Source organism: Meleagris gallopavo, chromosome 7 (assembly GCF_000146605.3).
Source record: "Meleagris gallopavo isolate NT-WF06-2002-E0010 breed Aviagen turkey brand Nicholas breeding stock chromosome 7, Turkey_5.1, whole genome shotgun sequence".
Taxonomy (NCBI): Eukaryota; Metazoa; Chordata; class Aves; order Galliformes; family Phasianidae; genus Meleagris; species Meleagris gallopavo.
The window spans coordinates 22246912-22262568 of record NC_015017.2 but is presented as its reverse complement, the minus strand read 5'-3'; the positions used below and the strand labels follow the sequence as shown (position 1 = coordinate 22262568).

General features: G+C 37.3%; 1 protein-coding gene across 2 annotated transcripts; it reads left to right on the top strand.

Moving 5' to 3' along the window:
* Positions 1–35: 35 nt before the first annotated feature.
* LOC104911730 (cytoplasmic dynein 1 intermediate chain 2-like) lies at positions 36–15651 on the top strand. Of its 2 annotated transcripts, XM_010713741.3 has the most exons (5): positions 36–1243; positions 2641–2755; positions 5857–5947; positions 9003–9062; positions 10305–15651. In XM_010713741.3, exons 1-5 carry the CDS (start codon positions 1136–1138, stop codon positions 10429–10431), a joined length of 501 nt encoding a protein of 166 aa, XP_010712043.1. In that variant the 5' UTR covers positions 36–1135; the 3' UTR covers positions 10432–15651. The 2 variants fall into 2 exon arrangements, with proteins under 2 accessions (XP_010712043.1, XP_010712045.1); XM_010713743.3 differs by lacking the exon at positions 9003–9062 and having other exon boundaries at positions 47–1243; positions 10305–10463.
* Positions 15652–15657: the final 6 nt, after the last annotated feature.

The window sequence follows — 15657 nt, the reverse complement described above, 5'->3', positions numbered from 1 at the left end:
GCCTGGGAGCGGAGCGTGGCCCGGGGGCAGCGTTGGGCGGGGGCCGCCGTGCCGCTGTGCAGTGCCGGCGGTGCGTCATTATCTATTAACGCTTCAGCGTTGGCAGAGAACGTGGCTGAAAAGCTACCGACGTGTGCGCCCGGGATGAGCGCGGGAGGCTTGCATCGAGCTCTGCTCTTAGATGCGCTGTGCAGACACTGTGTGGGTGTTCTTGTTTTGCACCTATGAGGGCTTGTGTCGCTGATGCGTGTAACAGCTGTAGGGCCCGCAGCCGTACCGGAGTCACTCCTGTTCTTTGGTTGCTGGCGTGGATGTGCTGAGCAGGAAGATGCAGCTGCTGTTGGCCCTGCCTGCTCACACGCTTTTCCTGCCCATCTTCTGACTTGTTGCCTCCTGAAAGGGTTTGGGTTTGGTCTGCGTTTGTTCATGCTTGGCTTTCCCATCTGTGCTTAACCAAATGACTTATGTAACGAGTCTTTGGTAGAATTTCTGTCATTGGAAGCCCCGCCCATTTCTCAGCAGCATACACAAGATCTATAAATGAAAGACAAAAAGATCAGTGATGCACATACTTCACAGTTGTCCCTCCAGTTGCCTACTCTCCTTACCAGTTACAGTAATACTATTACATCTTTGATTAGATTGCTGTTTTGGCTCCTGCAAGCACATCTAACAGGATAGATCACATTCGTCCTGCTAGGTTATAAAATGCCAGTAATTAAGGGGCTGCAGTGAAAAGTAAAGACGTGTGGGCACCCTTCCTACTGTTTACTGTGTGTAAATACCATAGGTGGCTCTGGGGCTGTATAGAATTCTGTGCAACATGATATAACCTCATCTTTGGAGCTCCATGTATCATTCAAAGTAGTGTCTCAAAAAAGCTTCAGAAATACATTGGGAAAAGTTGCTGTAACCTTGTCATCCTTATGGTTTTTAAATCAGTCTTTTTAGCAGTGAGAATCTGCTAAGTGTAAAAACAGGATTGTAACTTCAATTATGATTTTAGGACTTTTCAATGTTCTGTCTTTAGCCACTTAGCACAGTTACATTAACAATAACAATTTTCCTGTAAATAAGCAATCTTAAGCAAACAAAACCTTTTGGAGTGATTTCTGTGTTGATCAGTGTTGCAGTCATGTCTGACAAAAGCGAACTGAAGGCGGAGTTGGAGCGCAAGAAGCAGCGATTGGCTCAGATCAGAGAGGAGAAGAAAAGAAAGGAGGAAGAAAGAAAGAAAAAAGAAGTAAGAAACTGTTTTCTGTTTGAAACCTGACTGTCGCTTATGTAACTTGCCCTAAATATATGTAACGCGCCTAAAAAGAGAAGGTTCACTTAGTCGTTTGCTAGGTGTTATCTAGGGAATGTCTATTTAATGGTCTATGCAAATGTAGTGTTTTCATTTTGTGAGAAGAAAAAAAACCTGATTTTTAGAATTATCCATATGGTAAGGTAGATTTTGAAAATGCTTGCATTTTTAGAAATAAGAACGATGTTCTTGTGTGCATGGGACATAGTTAATGAAATTACTGTGAGAAGTGGCTGAAGTATTACTCAAAAACTCTATTTATTTGCGATGGCATAATTTAGAGAACTCCTTTCTGAAATGAAGTTTCAGAGATGTCTGTATGAACTGTGTGTCAGTATTGTCACCATACAAACAATGTGCAATGTTCTTTGGCTCTTTGACTCAAAATTTGTTATGCTTGATTTCCTTGTGCTAAGTTATGTGACAATCTGTGATACACTGCTAAATTTCTCCTGAAAGGGGATTATACATCATAAACAGAATGTCTGCTGAAGTGCTTTGGTGTGCTGTGTCACCTCTTCATGACATCTCTTCTTTTAGTTACGATCTTGAAGTTGTTTTCAGTTAGCGTATGACTGAAGTCCAGGCATCTGCCAGCAAAATGATTCAGGGAAATCCTACACTTGTGCTCTGATGATGATGTAATTCTGTATTGCCGATGCTTGTGCTTCCACTGGTGATACAGTATCTTATCAGTTGGGAACTTGCTCTCAAGTTTGGAAGAGCCTTTTTTCAAAGATGTACAGTAGGTCAGAGGTATAATGTGCAGTCATGGGAGGAACCTTTCTTCATTCTGTAGGATTATTGTAACTGGGTCGGGATTTTGCTGCTTCTGTTGAAGTCTGGTATTTCTATGATTAAAATTAAAAATACGTGCTTGCCAGTGACTGACTTGTGGACACTTAAGCTAAGAGTCAAATTTCTGTAGTTGTGTGAGCATTTAAATGAAATTGGGGAAAAATGGAGAGATCAGCATCTTTCGCTGAAGAGCCCGCATTATTTCTAAATTACATGTGAGAAGGTGTGTCATTTTTATGCCTTTTTTTTTTTTGTGCGTGTGAAATCTAGCAGATAGTAAAACAACCTGAACAAAACTAATAAAGAAACTTAAGAAAATGACTTGAAGATGGTACTAAAGCTACAAAACCTCTTAATTCCTCCTGTCTGGTTTTACTTTATGTGCAGAAAGATCCATCAGAATTATTAGCGAGGTGTTTAATGTGTCTGATAGGTTCCAGTACCACAGAAAGCATAGTGGTTAGATCTCAGAAATAAGATGAAACTGTTCTTAATGCCTTTTAAATACCTTAATGCAATTATTGAATTATTTCTAGACTGATCAGAAGAAGGATGTTCTTCCTGTTCAAGAAGAATCTGACCTTGAAAAGAAGAGAAGAGAAGCTGAAGCATTACTTCAGAGCATGGGCTTGACACCGGAGTCTCCTGTCGGTAGGAATATTCATAGTATTTTATGAGATAAGCGTTTTACCCTTGTTGTTAGTATTTTTGCAATTATACATTTTTTCAGTACATATCACTAGTAATACTTGTATAAGATGTATTTTCAACTTAGTAGATTATTTGGAGTGTTTTGATTATAATATTACATATGTAATATTATATTCCTCTTGCACATTATTTTTCTGATGTTTTTTGTTTGTTTTTTCTCTTTCCATAATGCTTAATCTTTAATTCCGAGATTTCCTTATGGCATCAGCTCATTTTCTTGCTGCGCCTTTTGTTTCCTAATTTTTCCTTATCTTAAACTGATTACCTGACTGACTTTGATGGAGTAGCAGCAAAGCTAAGCATAAAATCTAACTGTCAAGGATTCGTATTTATTCATATCTATGCTGCTCTTCCATGAGTTGGTTTATGGTACTGTTGCTTTTTGCCTTTACTTAGCCACCTCCCTCTGGAAGGTGAAGTTGAAGAGGTGATACTTCAACTTTGCTTTTTTGTCTCTAGTTCTGAAATCAAAGAGGAGTTAAAACTTAATTTTCAGTTTGGCTCAGTGGTGACAAGAGTCTATTTCAACTGAGTTTGCAAACAAAAATAATAGTAATTGGTTATGGCTATGGTCTGTGTGATTAAATCTTCATAATTGTTTTTGGACAGTCCTCACACATTATAAAAGCATAGCAAACGACATTAAAGTTGCTCCCACGGCCACATCCACAACATTAATTTTAATGTGTGTTGTGTGTGTGATTCTGTTGGACTCCTACTTAACTGCACCTTTGCATGCACATGGATATTTGGAGAAGTTAGTTTCATCCCTTTCAAGATATCCGAATTAAGCTACAGTGCCTGCTGGTAGCTGTCAGTCCTGCCTGAGGCACAAGCGGGTGCAGGCTGGGCGCTGGTGTGGTGTGGCAGCACACTGGTGATGCACCTGAACTGAAGCTATCTCCCATCTGCCCAGCATGGCCTGCAGTTAGTGTAAGCTCCTGCTGACACCGTAGGTGGATAATTGGAGATTAGATTCCTTCATAAAAAATTGCTTTAAAAACTTGTATGGGGACTGCTGAATCACGGCCTGAACCCCTGACTGATCACCCGAGGCGAGCAATGAGTCAACCACGGGAGCACAGGTGAAGGCAATTCACCTGCGCTGCAGGAAGGGGTGGAGCCTGGCTGCACCTCTCCTAGACCCATTTAAGAGCTGACCACCAGTGGGGAAAGATCTCTTTCTGGAGGTTCCTCCTTTTGGAGTTTTCCAGCAAGCCCGGGACAAGACTAAGCCCTTTATCTATTCTTTTGGTATAATAACCTGCTTAGCCAAGCTCTCTCGTATATTTCTTAATTATAACACCTGTATATTCATTGATTATACAAAGCTCATAACAAGGGATGGCTTTCTTATAGGAAAAGAGACCTTGGTGTATGATAGAGAAAAAAGCATACTTATCCTTTTTATAAGAACCCACTTGTTTGTGAATAAGGAACTTTCATGTTGGCATGCTCTATTGGGATAGTGCCACCAGAGGGCACTGTAGCATCAAACGAAACTACTGAATTCTTTTTGCCATGATTACCCCGAGACAGAGCTGTACGGACAGTTTTAGATGATAAGTTGCTAATTTCACCTGTTCATTTAAAAGAGGGTGCTGTTAAAGTGCCATCATTTCCAGTAATGCACAGAAACATTGGAATGTACAGGCCTACAGACATTGCTTTTAGTATAAACTGTTCAGTAGATGGTGATGGTGAGTTGCAGAACGTGAAAGCTTCATACACATGCATATACGCTTATGTATTTATGAAGTATAACTATACGATTTTTAGATGTATATGGAAGTCCCCTTGTAGGCATGCAATTTTAATAAATAAAGTCCATTAATTAAAAACAGTCAAAATCCTGACTGTTTTTTAAATTCAGGATGTAATTTCTGTCAACCAGAACCACATCTCTGTTTTGGGATAGGATGGAGGTGCTCTTCAGAATTCCCAACGTAGTGGTGATTTCAAGAAATTCTCCTGAAATGTTGCGTATCTAAATTCAGAATTCTCCCTCAGTACTCACCCTGACATGATGGATACCAGTTAGAAGCTGTAATTTGTTGGTTGAAGTTTCTTCTTTGGTGTCGCTAAGGAGTGAATCTGTACAATGAATGTTTCACGTTACTGAAAAGCATAAAAGAAACTTCAGTGCACGTCCTGATTCTTAAGCATAAACTTAAGGTTTTTCATTGTTTCTTTGAAAAATAAAAATAAAAATAAAAATCACTTTCTAAAAGAAAAGTTGAAAGGTGTTTTGAAGTTAGCTTTGTGTTGCTTAAACTGCATGAATGCATGGTAATCATTTGTTGTTATGTATCCTTTCCAAAAAAAACCATGTTGCTTCTTAAAATGCAATTGCAGTCTTCATCTAAGTGATGGGAATGAACTGACTTCTATCAACAAGTTCCAGTGTATCAGTACCAGGCTGCTTGTCATGTGAAAAGAAAGGAAGCATGAAGATTTCCCCCCTAAAATGCACCACTAACAAACATCACTGTAACGCACTGAACTTTGTTGATTTGGTTACATCTAAAGCAAAAATATGCTCCATGACAAAGCCACATCTTTTTGGTCTGCATTTCTGTGATTGTACAATTAGAAGCAAAGATACTAAGCTTAATACTTTCAGTTTTCTGAAAAATTGGACACTGATATCAGAGCTATGTTAACAAGTGTTTTTCTTTGATGTGTAAGCAACGTGATTTGGTGGAAATTACCTTTTGAAAACTGGTGCTACCATTTGTTCAAAGTTCAGATTTTAAAAATTTATTTTCCTTTCTTTTCTTTTAATGCCTTTTCCTCCATGTCTTCTTGTATGCACCAGATGCATAAATACCAAACAATTGCATGAAATCCAGCATGAAATGTTAACACTGTCTTTTCCCCTCTCTTTCTACTATTCATTTTCATCCATGTTGTTTTTTTTTGTTTGCCATCACTTTTTTTTTTTTTTTTTAATACTTCATGTTAAATTAATTTGAAAACATCCTAAGCTGTGCAACCTCTGCGAGTAGTAACAGCGGATACCTGTCTGTTTCACTATTTAGTCCCTCCTCCTACCTCTCCGTCTTCCAAATCTGTGAGTACGCCAAGCGAGGCTGGGAGCCAGGACTCCGGCGATGGCGCCGTTGGATCCAGGTATGTCACCTTGGTTGTTCTTGGGCTTAATGCTTACGTTCAGAATAATTAAACTTAAGGAATCAAGGGTCGACTCTACAATAACATTGAATTTGTGAACAGTGGCTACGTTATAGAAGTGCTTTGCTTTAAAATTCGAAATGCAACTGCACGGAATGAATTTTAGATTGCTAACATGATCTTCAGAGTTTTTTAAACTTAGAATTTTGAAGCTTAAACTTTAAAGAGTCTGAATGTCTTGTGGTAATGTTCTTGTAAGCATGAATATCTCTGACAGTAAAACAACTAAGGGGTCAAATTTCTGAGCTCTTCTCAGCTTTCTAATGGATATAGGCTGTCTCCTTCACTCCATTCTGCTCGATCTAATAAAAGATACTGTCTACAAATTTTGCCTTGTTTCTACTTTTGGTTATTGTTTTTTTGTTTGTTTGTTTTTTGTTTTTTTTATAATACTCAGAACTATATTTCTCAAGATCTTCCACCTTGTAGCCATTTTCAGAACTTGTCTGTACCACCCATTATCTCTATCATTTGCCCAAAGTACAGCCATGGCTTTATTCTTTAATTCCAGTGCTTTTTCTATCCCTTTGAGCAATGTGTTGTGCATAACAGCTTGAGAAATGCTTTCTTGTCAAATATTTCTGTTAAACTACAAATTCAGAGTGGAGATTCATGGGTGAAAAATTTTTACTGTTTCTCAAGCCCAGTCTGTGAACACAAGCAACGTTTGCCTATTAATATTGATTATTTATTTATTTTTTTTGCCCACAAGATAATTACTCATGTACTTTAATTTCCTGAATATATATTGTGGATGAAGTTTAGTTAAAGCACAGCTATCTCAAATTACATTCATGCTTATATGAGTCTTTGCTTTGGAGAAGGACTGAATACTTAAACCACTTTGAAACATCTTTTAAAAAGGCTGTAGTAAATCCTTGTATACAGGTGGGTTACGTCTGTGTCGCTGTATGCGATCTTAGCCTGAAAATAGTCAAGATTTTAATGAGCTGCACAAAGGCTTACAAGTTGTTTAATTCTGAGCAGGAACCAGTAAGTGAGTCCAGGCAGAGAAGAATACAACAGGCAGTAGATATGAACCTCAAGATTTTTTTAAATGCTGGGTGCAGATTTGTGCATAGCTTGTTCATAGTGCAATTGGAAATCACCTCTCATGTAACTGAAGAATCAGTAGCGTTGTTCTCAACTGGGCTGCTAGCAAGTTTTAACTTGAGATCTGTTATTACTGGTTATCAATTTGTCACTTTATATTTAAATTTGCTGCCTAGAATAAAAAAATAGATGATTTGATATATAAATTCACTTAAGGTGTAACAAACTTCTGGGAAACAAAAGAAACAGTATTTTATATCCATGTGATACATAGCTAATAGATTTATTGTATCTCTGAACATTACTTTTTTAAAACAATATTTCTGAGGAAAAAAATAACAAGTACGGTAGTACTTGTTTTGTTAACTATTTAAAAAGCAAGTAAAGCAAGTTACCTCTGATATCACTGAAGAGCTATTGCAAGTGTTTTTTGTTGTACACATTTTTAAAACATAATTTTATCTTAAAAAAAAAAAGCTTTGAAAAGCAGTAAGGTAACCTCAGTAAGAGCTAAGTCTTAGGTAGGTGGTGCTTTGCTTTTGCTCTGTTTCATTTTTTGTATCCATGGAAGATTGAATCTGTGCAAACCATCTCCAGCCTGAAGTCTCAGGCACCAAACTTAAGTCTATTTCATCAAGACAAACAGCAGGTGCATAAAGAATGAGCATGTTCAGAATAATTAATTTTGTGCACAAAACATACGTAAAGGTTTTAGAGATTCAGATATTAAGCTATGGCAGTGGATGTAATGTAAGTTATGTAGAATGATTTGGTAATTGAGTATGCTGGATTTGTAATAATTATTTTTAGTGTAACTAGCTATTCTTCTAGCATACTTTCTACAAGAATGAGGTCATAATGGAGCATTCACAATTTTGAGTGTTCATTACATGGCTTATACATTTTGGCAATCAGCTTTACCTCTGGATTTCTGCACTTGCTTTCTAAGAACACTACCATGCATGGGATACAAGTGGAAACCTACATTTTACTGACTTGCCATAGTAAAATAATGGATTCTTTGTTTTTGATTTGCTGTAAAACATTTAAAAATATATGTTAAATCATATGTTTTAAAATATAGCATCTAAAAGTTTCAGAAATCAATGCAGATTTGTCTGTTAATCTCCTACATGGTCGTTCTTAAACTCTGCCTGAGAGCAGGAGTTGGACTAAATGAAAATATGAAGGGGAAGATCTAGTTTCCACTTCATTTTTCTTTTGATATGAAAGTGGCTTGAAGTGGATCTATTCTGTTTGTTATTGAACAGGACTTTGTAACGTGTTACTAATATTAAGTCTGCTATTTCCACGGGATTTAAATATCTTCAGTGGAGTTGGCTGTAACACAGATGACACTTAGAAGCCCAAGGCAGTGCTTAACCCGTAATTACTGCAGTGTCACATCTTGGAAACTCTAGCCGTTCTCTTTCCCAGTGGAAATGCATTTTTGCCCATGTACCAAAAGGTTTGTGTGGTGACTCATTTCCTTTACCAATATGACCATTTCCTCCACCATATTTACTGCTCTGGGCAAGGTTGTGTTACATTAACAAATCTGTCATCTTAAGGCATGGACAGATATGAACAGATTTAGAAAGGAAGTTCTTAGTGGTTCTTGTCACTATTTAAAATATCTTTATTAGCTGTCATAAAAGCTACATTTGCAGATCTTTAACTTTCAATCTTTACAAGAATTTGATTCTTTTCTAATAGCTCTGGGGTTTGTTTTTGCTTTTTAACTTTTGTATTGACTGCATGTATCGTTGCACTGAATATTTGCTGAATTTCTTTTAACTGATATTACATTGCTTCGTTTCTTGTGAACAATGAAATAACTATAAGCTTACTGTAACTCTAGGATTTCATAGTGTGTATTTGCTTCACTAATCTCTGGCCTTTTTTGCTAATGCTGCATGATTTGTTCAACCTGTGGTATCAGGACGCTGCATTGGGATACTGATCCATCAGTTCTTCAGCTCCACTCTGATTCCGATCTGGGGTATTGCATAGATTTCTTATATTCCTTCTTTCATACACTTGCGAATAATGAGCGTAAGAGCTTACTTTTTTTTTTTTCTTCAGCCTTTGAGTTACTGTTAGGAGACTGTTCTGTGAGTTAGAGAAGTTTAGTGTCCTTAGATGTAGTGCAGTTGGCTCGAAATGGGAGATTTTGGTCTGATTTAATGTAAGTAACATACTTATTTCTAATCATAGAGCTTACTTACTAACGTTTTTCTTTGAGTCTTCCTTTGGCAAGATGTAAACTTAACAGAAATGTCTTTATAATGCTTAGAGTAACTATATGTTTAAAAATGGAATGACTCCCATCTTTTCTTATGACATGCATAAATGACAAATATGTTTAGAAGCTGTAGCTCGTTATAATCACGAAATAAAGCTGTTATGCTCTGAGTTAAGATTCTGCCCACCAGAAGCTTTTCCTTTTTTCTTCCCACTTCTATCTTAGAAAATAATAAGAAATTTTGCTTCGTATAGATACTTAAAAGAAAAATGGATTATTACTACTGTGCATTTGATAATTATAATATAATTGTACAGAATGTTACAAAAACTAAATATTTTGTTGGTTTTGGAAATACATCTTGCATTGTAACTCGATCCTGGCTGTTTCCATATTTCTGACATGTCTCGTAAGCTAAAGGCAGAATATTCGGAGCTTTCCAGTGATGTACACTGGAGTATTGCTCTATGGATAAATCATTTGTCAATATGTGACCTTCAGGTCTGCAGTTCTAAATAGCATCTTAGAAGTAAGTAAAAAAGGATGGCAAAATTAAATAAGCTAGGAAATGCTTTTTAATTCAGAGTAATGAAGCTGGTTTGTTTAAGTTTTGAAGTCCTAAAGCCATTTCCGTACAAACACAGCTTATGCAGGCAGGTCTGTCCCACTGAAAATATGGATATTTCATATATGGAGCAGTACTATATGTAGCTGGAAAGAGCAAAACTTTAAAGTGATATCATTTAATTGAGATACCTGTGTATATTTGCACAACTTTCTTTTTGTCTTAGCTGTGAATATAGGTGATTTTAAATAATAGTGATAATAAAGTGTCGATTGTAAGCTTGTGACTTTTTCAGGGATAAGTTTCCGCTGGTCTTAAGTTTCACAAAGCTATGCTGTGATTTGATGATTTGAGTATTACTGTAGACAGAATACAAAGTAATTCATGAAGTTAACTTTTTTTTTTTCCTTGATGTTTCTGTTAATTTTATGTAGACGCGGACCTGTTAAACTTGGAATGGCCAAAATCACACAAGTTGACTTTCCTCCTCGGGAAATTGTTACATATACGAAGGAGACACAAACACCTGTTATGACTCAGCCAAAGGAAGGTGAATGTTAATGTAGTACAACCAAATGTATTTTTCTTTCTTTTCTTTTAGCGATTGGCTGAATTAGAGCCAACGGTTTTGATCTCAAAACTTAATGTGGTAGAATGGCTGTTGATTTGTGATATAATTTGTATAAATTCTACTGCTAAAGACTTGTAGGTCTGCCTTAAGAGTGTTACTGGCATTCTACATCTTGTTTAATTGTAACATTACTCTTACTGATAATATGTGGCAATTTATTGGTCAGTGTACATTTAGACATTCAGTTTCTTAAGTAGCTGTCAACCAATAAATGAATGTAGGATATATTTTGGATTGAGAACTCCCCCGGAACTTTCTTGGAAGCTTTGTGTCTATGCAACAAACTGAGTGAACAGAATGACAGCAGGTATGTTTTTATGCATATACATAAAGCGGAGAGAATCTCTCTTAATTCTTGTATCTTGACACTTTAAAATGCTGCTAGTGCCATGCTTTTGTGCAAAGGATGATGGAAACATTTTCATTAGATATGCTTGGCAGTCCTGTTAGCTTTAGGTCCTTTTGTGCTGTAGGGTGTGTTATGCTGACACTGATGCTGCAGAATAACAATCCTATTTGTTCCATTTCTTACTTTTCTAGGATGTTTGCTCTACAGAAAGAAAAATTTAGCTGAATTTCTGCCTAGTTACATATTTGCTTTTGCTGCAGTGTATGTAGTAGCTGTCCACTGCAAACTTAAAAAGCTTTTTCTCTTCAAGACCTCCCAGACTGGAGCATGCAATTGCCTATTTCTCACATACAAGAAAGTTACTAGAACTTATATTAGTAGCAAAGTACTTCTACTTTCACTTCAGCATTGCTTCTCTGTGCCTCAGGTGGTTGCATACTTCAATTTGTGAGTTGAGTTGAGAAACATTCAAGCTAAAACTAATCTGGAGGTTCAGATAGGAAGTAGGGGAAAGCTAACTTAAAACTAAAAGAGTTGATAATTGTTGTAGAAGCTTTTGTGGCACAACAAATGAAGTGACTGTTACATAGGGGAGGCTTTGAATGTCAGCTTTAAGTTACAGTCATGAAGATGCCCATTTTCAGTTCACTGTAACAAAGTTGAAGTTAATAAGCATGTTTCATAGTTCTTGTAGGAGGATGTCCAAGTCCAAAGTAGATTTACAAGGTAAATCCACAGTATTTTAAGGATTTCTCATACAAAGACTGGAACCCACGGCTGCTTTTTCCTCTGGTTTCAATTTATACGAGCCCATCACTAATGACATAAAAGAAGAGAAGCACAGAAATAGTGTTGGGGTAGAGATCTTTGTGCTCAAGACCTCTTGTTTTGATGAAAATCTAAGCATGTCTTACTTCAGTATTTGAATTTTTTCACATCTTTGTTCTTTTTTTCCAGATTTTTCAATAGCCTTAGTATTCTAATCTTACTATAGCAGCTGCATTTATCATGTGAAAGAAATAAAATGTAGTCATGAATGGTTTGCTGTTCCAAGGAATGCAGCAGAGATAAGTTATCTTTTCCTCCCTCCTGACATGCTGTGTTTCTTGTTGTTTTTTTTTTCTCATTCTGTAATGATGACCTGTTTTTTGTATTAGGGACCAAATACGTTTATTGTGGCTTAAGTGTTGTGCCATACTCGGTGCTGTTCTCCCTTATTTCATAACTAATAAACCTTAACATCTAGGTCTCTATGGCATTACTACCACTTCAGTAATTTTTGTCACCATCATAACATGAACATACTGTTACGCTGCTCCATTCCCCATCATCCTCATTCTGCCATCCCCATTTCTGCTGTCTAATTCTATTTCTCACTTCCCATGATGCTGTGTATAACACTCCTGCCTGCTTCTCTCAATGTCCAGTTTTGGTGGATGTGCTTTTCAGTTAGTATGGTCAACTGGTTATTAGGATTACTATTTGGCCTCTACTTGGCATGCTCTATCAGGCAACGGGCTTTGGATCTACTCTCTGAAGATATATTTGAAATTGTGTTCTCTTTGTACATTCATTTCTTTATAGCAGACAGCAGGAGAAGCAGTTTTAGCAACAGAGAGGCAGATGATGTGTGTCTTCATGTTCTGCAGGTTCAAGTTACTGAGTTCAGTAATTATTGATGCAGACATTATCCTTATCTGTTATTCTTGTTGCATGGCTCTCTACCTTACTATGTGATCTCTTGCTTTTTGATTTGCTAAGCTGTTGTTGGAATATGCATGGGAAGAAGTCACCAGTGCAGCCAATATTAAGATGTATTATTTTGAGTCCTTGAAGTGGTTAATCTAAGGAAAGATAGCTGTACAGTTGAATACACTTCTGCTTACCTCTCAGTCAAGACTTTTCCTGGCAAACAGGATCTTTGCTTGGTGTCACTGTACAATGCAGTGCATATGCAGTCAGCACTGACTGCAGACAGTATTGCTCCATCAGCTTTACTTCTTGAAGAGTTTAGAATTTCATTTAAGAATGAAGATACCGAGTACTTCTTCCTTTTAAGCAGACTGGATAACAATTTGGAGGTATACGTTGTTCTCTCAGATGCTTGTTACAGTGAAAGTACCGTTTTTATGTTCTAATATTCTAAGAAGAAATAACAGAGCCTTATATGTTCATGTGTTGCCTTGGGTAGGTCTTAAATGTACAGTGAAATATATGTGGGAAAACTTGATATGAAGATATACTCTGCTTAACAAAAGCCACCCATTTCACAGATGATTTAACTTTGATTAACCTACTCTGCAGCAACAGATTACTCAGACAACTGGAACTTCACTCTGTAGTGTTATCGCTGGGTGCAGCCTAATATACAGCACTGCTTTTCTTTCCATCTTGCCAAAATACATCACAATTTTGATGTAAACTTGAAGTCAAAATCTTGTGGTTCATTAAACCTGCTTTTACTGTTCATTGACAAGAAATTTGTCCTTGTGGAAGTGGCAGCCTATGTAGCATTCTTTCGTGCTCACTTGATAATGTAGGATTCCCAGCTTCCTGTCAGAAAAAACATGGACTTAATCACTTGGCATGTTATAAAGAATGTTCATCAATACATTAATGTGACACAGTCCTATTTCCAGTGGTTCAGAGCCGTGTGACTTCCCTAACTCTTAACAGCTGTTTTTATAAACTAAGGAACTGCATGTGGTAGCTGACAGTTGAAGTGCCAATAGGTACAGTCAGTAGAAAATAATGAGGATGAAGTTAGCCAGTGCCTTTGAGATTTCTGTATTCATAAAGCTGACATGAAATTATGTATACCAATGTTTCATGTGGATCTTTGACTTCCTAGACATGCAGCTTCTTTAGGAATTGTATGCCTGATCTTTCAGTGTTTGCTGGGTATTACATTGCTGTTCCCTGGAAATACCAGCACCTGAACTAGGTAATGAAATCCAAGTATGTGAGGGAAAAGAGAAGTACAACCAAAACTTCTTAGCTCTTTTTCTGTACAGCATCACAGTACCTTTTTAGACTGTAAGTGCTTGTGAGCAAGCATTCTACTATTGGGTAATGAGGTCAAGAACTATTTTTTTTCCCATGGGATCCAAGAAAGTTTGCGTATGACTTTTATTTCTTTGAAGAGGCAGTTTTAAGATTTATGTAGTTACAGATAAATCACAGTGAGATGACATGTTCAATTTCATGTCTGATACTTTGAGAATATTAAAATAAGTGCTTATCCTGCATTTCAGTGCAGTAATATCAGCTGGCTGTATGCAATGCAAGTACTGTGAAGGAATTTAGATCTCTGTATAATATATGCCATTTATGTTTCAAACATTAAAAGGCACGAGCAATCAACTATATGATCTTTTGAATAAAATATGTAGATTAGAAGGTCACTTAGCACTAAGGGGTTGACCGTCTGCATTTGAAAAGAATTTGACTCCTGTCACTGAAAATGGTACTTAGAATCAGTGTAGTATGGCTAACAGGGGTGGGTTGAAATTTCTAATCTGGGACTTTCAGAGCTGGAATAACGTATCCAGAGTGACCCCAACGAAATGTCTGAATTTAGGGCATCACTTCAGTCTGCTGTATTGATTGGCTGGGAGAGTGAGGGGGCCATTTTTATCAAAGTATAACTTGAATTTGTTGTCCTGTGTTTGTTGTTCTCAAAATAGCATCTCTTAACTTGTATTATGTTTTTTTAATTAATTAGTGTTCACACCTATCGTGATTTGACATTAAGAATTAGGTGTTTTGGAATTGCTGCAAGTTGTCTGGTGTTCAGATTACTCGTCTGCTGTACACGCGAATCCATCTAAAGGGAGCAGTGTCTTTCTGTTTCTCTGCATGATTATTTTGCCCAAAAAAGCTTTCATTTTTTTTAAGTAGCACAAAAGCTGTAATTGGCATGCTTTGTAAGGAAGTGTCAATGTGCAAGAGAGTGGAGATCACTAAGAATTCTTTTACGCGTTCTTTCCCCTTTGCACCACCGCCTCCTCAGCAGGGTCACTGAGATCACTAGCTTTTCTTCAAATGGCCATTTTCACTGGCAGGTGCATTATACCCTGTATTTTCAGATTGTTTTTCCATTCTGAATGTTTGGCAGGTTGATTGCTCTGGCTGCATTGACGGAGAAAGGGCTGACAAATGCGGTTGGGCTGGCTGAAAAGACAGTGATTACTGTTTTCCTTTGTGGCTGATTGAGGCCCTTGAAAGGAAAGATTTTAACCTTCACCATTTGGTTCAAAAGTATGAGCATATATTGAAATCATTCATGCCATTTATCCTAGTTCTGTAAACTTGTCAGAACGTAAAAATCGCTCAATTTCAAGTAATGTAGGATTGGCATACGTCATTATCATTTTGATTAAGTTGGAGTTTGTATTATTGTGTGCATTATACAGTGCCATTTAAAGATATCTTTCCTGCAGGTACAGTTATATTTTTATTGCCTACACTATGGAGTTAGAAAGATTTTCAGACCTCTTTAAATCTATCACTATGTGTGTGGTTTGGCAGCTGGTATGGCCTACAAGCTGTATTTTGTTTGCAGGGTAAAGGCTTGTCTGTAGACCTCCTGGAGTGCTGGTAATTGCACAGGCTTGCCATTGGGGAAAGACATGATTGGAAGCAGTCAGGCAGAAAAATGCTGTGCCATCCCATTGCCACCTCATAGCTGAGAGACAATCCCAGCAGTACCATCTGGTTGTTGCTATCTAGTCAGCTGGCTGGCTGCTGGGACCCTGGCTCGGCAGCTGGTTCCCATCCCTTGACCATGCTTTTTTTTCTCCTTTTT